This window comes from Clarias gariepinus, chromosome 1 (genome assembly GCF_024256425.1).
Source record: "Clarias gariepinus isolate MV-2021 ecotype Netherlands chromosome 1, CGAR_prim_01v2, whole genome shotgun sequence".
In the NCBI taxonomy this organism is placed as follows: Eukaryota; Metazoa; Chordata; class Actinopteri; order Siluriformes; family Clariidae; genus Clarias; species Clarias gariepinus.
The window spans coordinates 33,965,700-33,979,348 of record NC_071100.1 but is presented as its reverse complement, the minus strand read 5'-3'; the positions used below and the strand labels follow the sequence as shown (position 1 = coordinate 33,979,348).

The window sequence follows — 13,649 nt, the reverse complement described above, 5'->3', positions numbered from 1 at the left end:
TTCGGATGTTTTTCCTTTGTGGTAAGGTGAGCCAAAGTTTAGGGAAGGAATTGCTGACTCCACTTCTTCACAGCAGGCAGCTGTTCCAGTCTCCTTTTTGGAATATGTATTCAATGTGTGCTTTGTCTCAGTAAGGAAACAGAGGACTAGTTGCCACGTCAAAGCTGATTGTAGATGTGTATGTAGCTTTACACAAGGTGGTGGTAAATCCTTTGAAAAGGTGATTGCAGTATCCTCTCTCTGTAGCTGGTTTCCCCTCCCAACATATTAATTCCTTTCATTCCTCTCCCACAGTGGTGCAGACTACAGCACTCTGCTAACTAACCTGGGCCCAGAAAACTGTGCCACGCTGCTGCATTTTGTCTTGATGGAAAACAAGATACTTCTGCACTCTCTCAGACCAGCTGTATTGACTTGCGTGGCTGAGGCAGTAGTGGCGGTGAGTTTTGTGTCTGTGGGTTACCCTTCTGTATAGTGCTTTTTAACCTTTAGGAAAAAAACGTACCAGTGGTTGCTGTGGTACAAGCTTCTGTATACGTACGTGCATGCATACATGCCTGTGTGCACACAATTTTATGTAAAAGTTTTTGCCCCTTCCTGTTTTTTATATTTATTTTATTATTATTATTGTTAAACCTAATTGATCATCAAACATGACATTTATTATTACACAAAGATAACTCGAGTAAATACAAGATGCAGTTTTTATTGATCACATTTTAAGGGAAAAAGCTATTTAAACCTGCCTGGTTTTATGTGAAAAAGTAATTGCCCACTAAACCTAAAAACTGGTTGTGCCTTCCTTGGCGGCAACAACTACAATCAAGTGTTTGTGATAACTGGCAATGAATGAGGCTTTCACATCGCTGTGGATAAATTTTGGCCCACTCCTCTTTTCTGAATTGTTTTAATTTTGCCACATTGGAGGGTTTTTTTGTGAAAGGCTTGTTTAAGGGCATGTGATACGCACAAAAAAAAAAAGACACCCATACTTTCTTTAAATTTTTTGCCCAAAAACAACAGACTTAGTTTAATGTAATTTTGAGATATAGTTCTCCAGGGTTCCTGAAGGTTTTTTATTATTTTAAATTTTTTTTTGCCTCTTTTGGCAAGTTTTTGTTTGTCATTATCAGCCCAGTCCATGTACCTGAGCAGTTTCAGGGAAACGATTTTAGTTTTTTATGCCGCACAGTGACCTATGAATAATTTATGCATAAATTAAATCTAGCTTAAAGCATGAACCAGTGCAAAACAGGTGCGGATAATGACGGATGATGAACAGATGAGAGGGGTAAGGAGATTGTTTTACGTGCATCTTTGAGCACATTACAGCCTGTCGTATAAAAGCATTTGTTCCTGTTTCTTGAATTTAATCTCCATAATTTACTTAAATTTATATGCACCATGAAAAAAAACTAAATTCTGGTAATTATGTTTAAAAAATATAGTGAAGCAAGGATTAGACACAACAGTGGTTAGTTTTAAAATATAATGACTGAAATTTATTATAGCTCCCAGTTGGTATGTTTTCTTTAACAGCAACTTTTTAGGAACACATGTACTGTACATTCACACAATTGTGCAATCAGTCATTCATGTGTCAGCAGGGCAAAACAGAATGTTTTGTAACTAGAATGGCCGCAAAATATGATCTCAGTGACATGGTTTTTGGTGTCAGGTGGACTAGTTTGTGTTTAACAAAAAATAAATAAATGCTGACCTTCTGGGATTAAAAAAAAAAAAATTATGCACAGCATTCTGTAGAGCGCTTCATGGAGCACCAGTTCTGCGGGTGGAAACACTACAACAGTAAGGTTATTAGTATACTATTCAAAGTACACCATGGTGATCATGAAAGTATCTTCGGGCACACATGTTAAACATTTAAGGTGGATGGTTCCATGAAAATCTGCAGCATATGATGCCTTCATGCCTCTATGGAATAAAGTGATGCTACAGTTAATATGGATTTGGCTTTATTCCGGTACATTAAAAGCGCATGATGTTTGTGCTTGATGTTTGACATGTTCATCCATCTGTCTCTCCTTCCAGATGATTTTTCCTTTCCAGTGGCAGTGTCCCTACATCCCTCTGTGTCCTCTCTCCCTGGCTGGGGTTTTGAATGCTCCATGTCCTTTCATTGTTGGAGTGGACTCGGGATATTTTGACCTCTACGATCCTCCACCAGATGTGGTTTGTGTGGACCTGGACACCAATACTATCTACCTGTGAGCTTTGTGTGAACATTAAAACCCTAGTGAAGATTTAATAACAGGTTACAGTTTTTTTGTTAAGTCTGATAACATGTTAATCTCGCGCTAGGTCTGATGAGAAGAGGAACTCAGGCTGGAAGAATCTCCCAAAGAAGCCTTGCAAGAGTCTAATTAACTCCCTGGTCAACCTGCACCACCAGCTTAATATTGGTAAGAAGGTTTATCACTCAGAAGGACCTTAATCTTACAACTTGCCTAAATAGATATGGTATCTGGGTTATGACAGGAGCAGACTCTGACATCTGTGTATTATCTGATTGCTGTTAATCATTTAAGTGGTACAGTAACTGTCCTGTAGAAGTAAGCTGATCTGACAGGCCATATTTTCCCTTTTATACTAGATACAAAGTAAATAGCCTATAAGCTGACTGTAAAGTCCAGCTACCTACAATTCCTAGCTTACAAGGTCCTGATATTTAACTGACGTAACATAATGGCAATAACAATTGCTTTTTAATGCTTAATTGCCAATTATAGTATTGGATTATGGCTATAAATGGGACCATTAGAAGTTTTTATGGATTGCTTTTTGAAGTGGCGGTATCACTTTTGTTTAGTGCCATAGAATTTGACATGGGGAGGATAAAGGTATCTCTCTCTCTCTCTCTCTCTCTCTCTCTCTCTCTCTCAGATCTTTAAACATTCAGTTTACTAATCAGACCAAAGACAAGAAAGGAAATGAGAATCTTTATGAACTCCCTTTTCTGTCTCTGTAGCTAATGTCTCTAGCCTTGTAGCTCGTCTCTAAATGAACAGCCATCAACTAAATAATTTACCTATAATAGTGCGTAGGCCACAATAGAGGAACTGCTAAAGAGCTGGTGCTCTTTTGTGTTCAGAAAACCACAGTTGCAGAACTACAGCTATCTTTCCATTTCCCTTTATCACTTTGTACCATCCTTGTCATACAGTATCTGTGTTATGAAGGCCTTATAATTAATGCTTACTCATGAATATCCAGTGAAGCGAACAGCCCCAGAAGGCTCAGCCGTAGAGATGACCCCAATGGAGGCTGACTTCACGTGGCATAAAAAGATGACCGCTCTCGAGATGGAGGTTCAAGAGGCCTTCCTGCGCTTCATGGCCTCAATACTAAAGGGCTATCGACACTACCTCAAACCCATCACTGAGGCGCCCTCTGAGAAGGCCACTGCTGCTGGCTCTCTCTACGACCTGCAGGGTAAAAGAAAACTTTTATTTTTTATTATTGCATGTGTGGCTTAAGGTGTGAATGATTCTCTTACAAAAGGCAAAAAAAACATTTTAGGAGGCATCCACCACAAATTTAATAAACCACTAATATAATGAGAAGCCTCAATATGTTTAAATGTGTATATCAGGTTTTTTTTTAGATCTATAAATTATATTTTAAAACATTTGTGAGTTTCTTACAATAAAGCCTGCAGTTTTGTGTGTATTATGTTTCCGTTGTGTTTTTGTGTGTGTGTTAGGTGAAACAAGGTTGTTGGCTAATAAACTCATAATATGAAATACAGTTGTTTTTTTTAACGTTGCATGTACATTAAAAACATTATATAGCCAAAAGTATGTGGACACCTAAAATGTATTGAACAATAAAAGAGGAATTGTAATAATGTTCTTTTGTTTATAAACCATTTAATTTTGATGAACTATATTCACATGCAACTGGTATTTCAGTCTCTCCTCTCCAGTTGTGTATTTAGTTTTGCTTGATTTGGGTCACTGCTTGGCCACAGTTTGGCTGAATTTGTTTCTCTTTCTTTTATGGCGTTGATATGGCTGTCTGTATCTCACTTCTCCATGTTGTGGTTTTTACTGGAATAAAAACAAAAATGCACATGGGACTGTTTGTACAAGTCCTAGTTTTAGCTGAGTTACATATTGTACCTCAATGAGTACTGCTGTTCCACTACTAAATGTAGTTATTAAATAAATTTGGATTTATTACAGTAAAAACAGAAATTGCAGGGTTTATCTGGAATTTATGAAATCTATGCTAGAATAATGTGTCTAATGTTGCTCTACAGGCTTAGTTCTACAGTGACTTATCTTGTGTAACACTACAATTAAAGGCACAATTAATTGTTTTTTGGCTTCAGGGTTTTTAAAGAGTCGAGATCGTGCTCAGCAGAAGTTCTACTCCCAGCTCACCAAGACTCAGCTATTTATTCGCTTCATAGAGGAATGCACCTTTGTCAGCGACAAAGACACTGGCCTGGCCTTTTTTGACTACTGCATTGAAAAGGTATCAGACACTCACACTTACCACTTCTCTACCTTGGCACTTCAAATCTATTCGTTGTTGCCTCTGGCAACAGACAGATTTTCACCTTCACCTACACTGAATCTGCACATTAAGTTTTAATGCTTTTTATGTGACTATAGTAGGTAAAAGGTAAACAGAACAATTTAAGACATAGTATGATATGCAAAACACCTTCGCTTGTACTGTTATCACGAGTCGCAGCGTTTCCCATGGTTGAGTTTGTTCCTCTCTGACTTCTCTCATAGCTTTTCCCATCTGATAAAGGAACAGACAAGGGCACAAAGGTAAGCTTTATTTTCCCTTGAAAAAAATTCCTGTGCAATACTTTTCTCTCCCATCATTATTCTTCAGCACAGTGCAGTTAACGGTTGTGCAGATTATGAGGACAGAAGAGTAAAAAAACAAAAAAACGTTATGTTAAGCCTGAAGGCAAAATGTTTGATGTTTAAAAAGAAAAAAAAAAAGTGCATTGGTGTCTAAAAAAAGGGAAGTGGATGAACTGAACTGAGCACTGTTTTGGTGTGTAGCTCGGTTAGACTCTCGGTAATGTAACAGCCTCCAGATCAGCTTTTTATAAGGTTTAAAGGCCAGATGGCCAGTGTGCTGTTCATATGGAGTACCATCGGTTTAATGAAGTAAATAATTAACTCTGCCATCTGCTGTTGGAAGTCTTGGCACATTGTTGATCTAAATACGTCAAGCCATAAAAGACATGGAAAGTCCCCGTGTGTTTTGGGGGGAATTAGTGCTCATTAAATAAACAGTCAGTATGTAAATATTGCTCTGAGATGAAAATAGGGATTAATTTTTCTTTTGATGAAATGTATTTTCATTGCGCAACATCTTTTTTACAGCACACTATAAAATAATTTATTGATTTGTGAGTGACTTTTTTGACACTTTATATCTTTCTTTTTTTTCAGTCTTAAATGCCACTTACAAAATTATTGCATAATAATGATTATTGGTTTCATTTATGCAGCCTTGGATGTTGGAGGCAATACATTAAAGTTTCAGTTGAGTTCAACTGTTTTAATCTTGCTTTTAGGTTGAAGGAGAGCTATCAGAAGACACCAGGCTGGTAGAGCTTGATGAGTCTCAGAAGAGTGAGCACACGGTCTTTATCTTGCCCCCAGAGCCCCCTGCTGATGATGGCACAGATCCTCCTCTAAAATACAGGTGTGTCCCCATCACATGCTCACACTTTTCACTTAAATTATAAGTAAGTTTTTATGTAAATGAAACTTGCCAACATTAAAAATGCCATCCATCTGAAGCCTGCCTTTCTGTTAAAATGCATGTGCTATATGCATGCTAAAACCAGTATTTTATTTTATATTTTCTCCCCTCTCCTGACATTTGGTGGTTTTTGTGTTCAGTTGCTATCAGGTTTTTATAGTCTCTGATCCTATGCTGTACTCCTTACTGTACCTAAATAGCATGTGAAGGCTATTAGATCCATTAGCACAAGGTTAGCGTCATCTGTTTATGTACTTGTCAATACCTAAGGGTCTTACAGTCAGTTTCTTTCCAGCCTTGAGCGCTCATGCCTGTTACTTAGCTTTCTACTCTGCAGTGACTGTGCTTTTGCTCGCTGTCTCTTTTGCACTTTTCTTCCAGACAAGCTTGGTTAACTGCAATCCACTTTTTTTTTTCTCCTGCCAACGGGAGACATCTTGGGTTACACATGCCAAGTTTAATTACACATCACCAAGTTACATGCAAACTGAGCTCATGGGTGGCATAAATACAAAGTTTTATTAATTTTTTTTCTTCTTCTAATCATTTCATATCTTATTTCTGGCAGGTCAAAGTGATATCACATTGGCGATGTTTCTATATTTATACCGTTTCTTGCCTTTACAACAAGCGTGTTATGTCTCTTGTGCAGTAAACCATGAAGTAAAGTTTTTCTCAGAAAATAACTGGCATGCCTGTTTTTCCTACTTAATATACCACTACCTGCAGAGAACTTTAACTGCTGCCACAATGTGATAGAAAAGCTGGGTTTTCGCCTTGAGTCCATTTAGTTCTGGATTCATTTTTTTTTTTAGCCGTACTGTGTCTCCTGCAGGAAGCATCTGATTCTTCAGTCCACCAAACTAGCCACTGTCTCACTGTTTATTTATTACCCTGTTCAAATACGAACAGGCGACTGTGGTTACTGTTTATGTCTAGGGGCTGAAGTCCTTTTACTTTTTTTTTTTTCTTTTCGTTTAACTAAAAAATTTATTTTTTTTCATTAGAAGCGCCACACTAATACTGGGTAGGGCTGAGCTTTCAAAATGCCACGATTTTTATGGCATGGATTCCACAGGATGTTGAAAACATTTCTTTGGCATTCTGCTCTATGACAATTCCTGCAGATTTATCATGTTTCATTTCATGCGATGCACCTCCCGTTCTAACACATCACAAAGGTGCTGTACTGGATTCAGGTCCGGTGACTGCGAAGACCCTGAATAACATTGAATAAATTTTTCCTGTTAATGTAACCGGTTTGAGACGACTTTTGCTTTGTGACATGGCAGATGTAAGTTGTGGCAAACATGATCTGCAACAAAACTCAAATACAGTGGGGCAAAAAAGTATTTAGTCGGCCACCAATTGTGCAAGTTCTCCCACTTCAAAAGATGAGAGAGTCCTGTAATTTTCATGATGTGTATACCTCAACTATGAGAGACCAGATAAGAAAAAAAATCCAGAAAATCCCATTGTAGGATTTTTAATGAATTACACTGGAGCATTAAAGCAATGAATAATTGATTTTAACATGCACAGAGCGGGCTAAGAGAATGCTCCATTACACTACCTTCATCAGCCGCCACTGTTGAGACAAGGCAGGTTGGCTCCATTAATTCATCCTTTTGTTGGCAAATTTTGAACGTCCATGTGCCTAAGCAGTAATCAAGATTTATCAGACCAAACTTCTTCAGCTGTCCAATTTTGGAGAGTCCGTGCCCACTGTGAAGCCTCAGCTTTTCCGATCTTGTCTAACAGAAGTGGAACTCCTGCATGGTCTTATTCTGCTTCAATATTCTGGTGTATATTCTGAGATGCTTTTTCTTTATTGGACCATTCTGCGCAAACTCTAGAGTCTGTTGTGGGTTAAAACGACAGGGTATAACATTTTCTATCCTCATGTTTGATTTGAACATTATCTGAAGCTGCTTGTCTGTATCTGCATGATGTTGCATGATATTTATTGCACTACTGCCACATGATTGGCCGGTTTGATTGATGGTATAAATAAGTAGGTGTACAGTTGTTTCTAATAAACTGCTCAGTGACTGTATATAATGTTTGTCACTTTTTAAAATTGCATTTAATGTACATTTTTTTATTTAACAGCTACAAGAGCTTCCCTCGCTTACGGCTGGAACTATTCGATCGTCCGGTAAAGCTGAAGCCAGCACTCAGTGTCCGAGCCCCAGGTGCCAGTGTGTCCAGCAGTCCTGCACTCCTGGCTAAAAGAACCAAGCAGGTATTTTGATCACAATATACACACTACACTCTGCTGCACAGTGTTCCAGCTCACCATGTAAAATGCTAGGAAATTGCTGTGTCATTCATGATCTTGTTAGAATCAGTGACTTTCTGGCTACTAATGAACAAGAATCATTTTGCAACAGATTCTGTTTACAGACTAATCACATGCTAGACCAGTGACTCTTAGTACACAACAGTGCCTTGATGAATACGAGTACTGCTGACTCATTGTTACATTTTCAGTGTCTGCATACTCTCAGAGGAATATTCTGGGATTAGTGATCTATTTTGAATATAAAGAGGTTAATTTGATATAATCAATATGGATGGTTTTTAAACGTACCTAATAATGTAAAAAAAAAAAAAACATTTATGTTTAAGTCAAACCGGGACTTCTTACTGATTACTTTAAGGAGAGTATGGCGATGAAACAGGAAAAACATTTTAATGATGCAAACACTTCAAAAACAATCATACATCTGAGGATAACGATCCCAGCCGAGGTGGCTCGGAGCCCACTGCATTTGTTTATGAGAACATTTGGTGGGTGGACCGCATCTGATGCTTACAAAAAAAACACAGATGTTTGTCACCAACATGCGTAAGAGACACATTTGTCTGTGGGAACTGTACACACAATCATTCACAAACACAACTTGCACATTTGAAGAAGCTCTGTTGGGAGTTATTGCAACACCTGCACTACAATCTTGCTGTAAATCCACATGTTAGGGACTTAAAAAAAAAAGTTCAAACATGAAGCAGGCAGTCTGATCATGGCTCTGGTGTACTGAGAAACCTTTCTACACTGATGGTATCCAAACACTAGTGAAACACTGTGAAAAGTACATTAGTGTAGAGGGGATTATATAGAGAAATAAAACTACCAAGTTTTTACTCTCATAGCTGTCTTCTGTTGTTCTAGTCTTGAAAAACTCGTTTTTTACATTGTTGTTATTACAGTTGAGCCTGAATGCAAATTTAGACATCGTTATGAAACTGAGGAGGTTGATTTATGATTTGTATGTCTGGTCTCAAAAAAAAAAAAAAAAAAAAATCATCATGCTGCTGCTGCTCTTCGAATTGTTGACTCAAATACAGAGGCCAATGTTTGTGCTTGATGCAGTGAGAATCTTTTTTCACTCATACCTGTTGGTCAACCATGACACACCCATTAATCCTACACAATCTGATTTAAAAAAAGGGGCTGATCTGGCAATGCAGTAGCCGATTTTATTTGTCCTTAAAGAGGCCCGTAAGCCTGGAACAGTGTCAGAAGTTACCAACCTATATACATAAAAATGAGTGTTATTCTGGTTTTGACTTCTTTTATACTCGTGCACAAGCATCAATTTCAGAGCGAAATGGAAAGGAGACAACTTGGATGAGCAGCAGTGATTGTGCTCATATACTGTACATACATGTACCCTGTCTATGTGTGTGTTTGTATATATATATATATATATACATATATAGATATATGTGTGGGTGTGTGTATAAAAATTTTTTACTCGCTTCATAATTTCTTCTGAAATCTCACATTTTAGGTCTCTGTATATTAATATGGAGGAAAAACAACAGGTGTACACAATCATGGCTTAATTTATGTTGGTTTTTCTCCTGCTTCTTTATATCTATTCCGCTCTGTTGGTGTTGCACTTGTGTTCATTGACTGTCTTAGTTTAGACACACAAGCAGCTGGGTGGAGCAGCAGGATATTGGCTTATTGAAGGAACGGATGCTTCATCAGCAACAAGTGTCCCAGTGTGGAGAGAATCTCTTAAACAAATCAAATGTTATTTTTAGGCCATTGTTGAACACAGTATTGAGACTGCACTCCTTTTACTAAAGACTTTCATAAACACAGAACATATGTGCATTGTTGGACAGGGATTTATTAACTAGAGGAGTTTGTGTGTATGAGCTAGCTTTTATAAACCTGTGTGAAATTATAAAAAAAGATTTTTATCCTTCCATTTATCCTGGTAGTGTATTGTTCTGTCTTGTTTATGATGTAGGTATTTAGACTAATCTTTTTGACTTCCTGACCAGGCTGCTTTTTGAGATAAATTACAGAGTGCAAGATTTAGCTTGAACCTTAATTGTCATATGGTAAAGCTTGTGGTTTGAAAAGAATTCACATTTGATACACTTGGAGAAGAATATCCATATTATAACCGATTTACAGCATGGTATTTCTCTCTTTAATGTTGCTCTCTCTGTGTCTGTCATGTCATAGGAAGTCAAGCTGGCTTACAAAATGGCAAAGCGCTTCTATTCGAACCCTCAATTGTGGGCTAAGTGTCTGTTCAGCCATTGCTATAGCCTGTGGTTCATATGCCTACCTGCACGCATGCGCCTGGCTCACTCCAAAACACGTGCCATGCAGCAAGCAATCAATGTCCTGATCAAGATGAGGAGCTCTGAAGTGGAGGTGCTTGATGAGGTTAGTTTGTCATTTGTGGATCTTAACATTTGTGTGAAATGTGCAGATATTTTTGTATTTTGATGTAATTTAAAGAAAACATGTCTGGTTTTGTGGTTCAAAGTCTGGACCGGAGCCCCCTTGTGGGCTGTAAAGGTAACAAATTTTACATAAAAAATAAGATTTTGGGTTAATTAAATAATAAAACAAATATAAGGAATGTGAAATTATTTTGTTCATTATTTATCTTAGTTATGTGTTGAGCAGCGTGATTAGCAGCTTATCCAAACCTTTTAAAGTGTTTTCCTTTAGATTACAAATTCTAGCGAATAACCGGTCATAGACACTGTTTTGCTTGTATATGTATTTATATAGTCATAAATTAAGGTTAATGGTGTGTCTGTTGCAGGTGTGTTATCGTGTGATGATGCAGCTGTGTGGGCTGTGGGGACTGCCAGTCATGGCCGTGCTTGTTCTGATGGAAATGAAGAAGGCCGGTGTTGCGGGCAATGCCATTACATATGGATATTACAACAAGGTAATGTAGTGCATTCATTACATGTAGCAGGCAGCACAGTGGTGTAGTGGTCTCGCACTTCCAGGATCGGGGGTTCGATTCCCACCTCGGGTTTGTGTGCATGGAGTTTGCATGTTTTTTCCCGTGTTTGGTGGGTTTCCTTCCACAGTCCAAAGACATGAGTGTGTGTTGTATGTGTGTGCCCTGTCAAGGGTGTAACCCTTGGTCGTTCAGCTGAATCCTTGATTATCTTTAAACGATGACTCATCTGTTTCTTTAATACTTGGACTAATTACCCACCCTAAAAAGTAAAAAAAAAAAAAATCAACTCTTCCCAGTTGTGTTTAACTGATGGCACTTAGTTAGTAACCTAGTAACCCAGTCTAAGTATCTATCCAGTGATGTCAACTTCAAAACATTTTTCATAAGTTGCTCTGGATAGGAGTGTCTGCTAAATGCCTGAATGTAAATGTACCCTGTCTTGTGCCGGACATTTCCTGGGATAGGCTCCAAGTTTCCTGCAACCCTGTATATAGGATAATGAATGTATGGAACCACACGAAGCATGCAACAACTTGGTCACATATTACTGTACACTGTAGTGCATGTTTCTTTAATCCTATACGCCGTGGATCAAAATAGAACTGTTCCTAATAAAGAGGTCATGAGTGCATGTAACAAAAGACTAAAATTAATAAGATCTTTATTAACAGTGATGACTCCAAAATCAACATTTTGTCACAGATTTGCTGACCAGGGTTGTGTTAAATAAATCCTATTAACAGTTTATTGGGGTTCTAACTAATTTCTGTCCCTAAAGCTGCCACATTGTTAGTATCTCTTGCTGAAAGATGAATGCTTCTTTATGAACACTGTGCTGTATCCCAGTATAATCTGTCGAGACACTGCCTGTTTTCTGGTCCAAACGCCTAGACGAAATTTGAATAACAAAACCTGGTTAAACACTGTTAAAATTAGCTTAAATAGGTCTCGAACATTTCAAAGGTTTTTCCACATTTAAATTCATATCAGCATATAATTTTCGGATCATTATTGTTGAGCATGAATCACAGAGAGCAATAAACTTTTCCAGGTTTTTATTTTATTTTTTTTAACTGCATAGGGGAAATATTTAAAAATCCAGGATGTGTCACCATGGAAAAATGATGTTATGGTTACAGTGACCTCTGTGTTCATTTGTGTGTGTGTGTGTGTGTGTGTGTGTGTGTGTGTGTGTGTGTGTATGCAGGCTGTCCTGGAGAACCCTTGGCCTAATCGAAACTGCAGCGGGCGCTTAATGTGGACTAAACTGAGGAATGTGGTGCGAGGGGTGGCCCAGTTTAAACAGGCACGGTCAAAAAGAGCTCCTCCTATTACAGCGGGTGAGCGAGAGATCACATGACCGGTATAAGTTTCGGTATCAGAGTGCTGTGAATGATTGTGTTATTGAGCTCCGTTATATCTCTGTAGTAGTGTCTCTGGACGCAATAGCAGATGGTGACGGGGACAGACTCAGCCACTGTAGCGCCGACAGCTCCAGTGAAGCTAACGGAGAAGAACACACACTGTTTATACGCGGTCTCATTGTGGGAGACAGAAGTGAGAGTCAGATTAGTACAGGTAATGCACAGTATATGTATACACATGCAAACAGCTAGTATGCAGTTCTCAGAGTGGTAGTTTTTGTATTTATGATGTGATGCAAGTGTTCCAGCCACTTTGTGTTTACCAGCACCTCATTAACCTTAGTTTGAGCATACTTGAACACATTAGGCTCATATCTGTAGCTTTTGTTGGCCCCACTAACAGGCATTTGCTAGTGGAAAGCGTTAGGCTCTTGAAGGAAGTTTGAGGAGATTTATCACCATTCAAAGCTCATTGTAAAGGAATAGTCACTTCTTTTTTTTAAATGATTCATTACTTCAGTATGGAGTTACAGTTGGTGGAGGAAGCAAATTCCAGTTTAATTAATGCGCTCCCTTTTGCTTGATGTGACAACTTCTAGTTTTTAGGTCATATTGTTTAGGCAGATTTAGCTCATTACATTATTACGTGTAATCACTGCAAACCTGGCACTTCTCATCCATAAGATTAATAATATAATAATAATAATAATATTAATATATATGGATAAAATATTTAAGATTTGATAATCATTTTGTTTTTGTTTCTTGTTTTTGTACGTTTTAGGAGGGCAATCTGACCAGGGTTATGGCTCTAAGGATGAGCTCCATCAGGACTCCATAGATGCTTGTAAAAACACAGCCTTCGCCCTCTCTGATGGTGAGAAGGCCAACAAGAGCAAAACAGTGAAGAGTCAACAGAATGGTAACGCGCCTCCTGCTGATTAGCAGTACATCTCCCTCCCTCTAATGATGCACTTGTTATTCATCACTTGGTTTTTGTCTTATATAAGCGGTTCTGAAAGATATTATATGGTGTTTAATGAATGGTGTTTGATGTCAGACTGTATAGTTGAGGACATTGCTGGCTCTGTGGATAGTGCGATGGCTGTGTCCGAGCCTCCCAGTCCTGCTGAGGCCACACACCCTCCAGCCAGCATCGTCAAACAACCCAGCGGGAACTTTGACAAAACCATAGGAAGAAAAGATTCAAGTAAGCAAAGTGGTATAATTTTATTTAAATATTTTTATCCCTTTGTGTAATGTATTTTTCTGTTTTCTTCATTATCTACTT

The 13,649-nt window shown here is 38.2% G+C and overlaps 1 protein-coding gene across 1 annotated transcript in view; it reads left to right on the top strand.

The window, feature by feature from the left end:
* Nucleotides 1-13,649, top strand: part of dennd4c (DENN/MADD domain containing 4C) — a 57,035-nt gene that overhangs the window by 32,070 nt on the left and 11,316 nt on the right. Inside the window, exons 9-22 of the mRNA XM_053479919.1 lie at nt 295-439; nt 2,053-2,228; nt 2,323-2,423; nt 3,235-3,453; nt 4,355-4,500; nt 4,767-4,805; nt 5,570-5,700; nt 7,873-8,005; nt 10,250-10,456; nt 10,845-10,973; nt 12,202-12,334; nt 12,423-12,572; nt 13,143-13,280; nt 13,419-13,568. Of these exons, the coding sequence (XP_053335894.1) occupies nt 295-439; nt 2,053-2,228; nt 2,323-2,423; nt 3,235-3,453; nt 4,355-4,500; nt 4,767-4,805; nt 5,570-5,700; nt 7,873-8,005; nt 10,250-10,456; nt 10,845-10,973; nt 12,202-12,334; nt 12,423-12,572; nt 13,143-13,280; nt 13,419-13,568 (1,997 nt within the window). The remainder of the gene's footprint in view (nt 1-294; nt 440-2,052; nt 2,229-2,322; nt 2,424-3,234; nt 3,454-4,354; nt 4,501-4,766; nt 4,806-5,569; nt 5,701-7,872; nt 8,006-10,249; nt 10,457-10,844; nt 10,974-12,201; nt 12,335-12,422; nt 12,573-13,142; nt 13,281-13,418; nt 13,569-13,649) is intronic.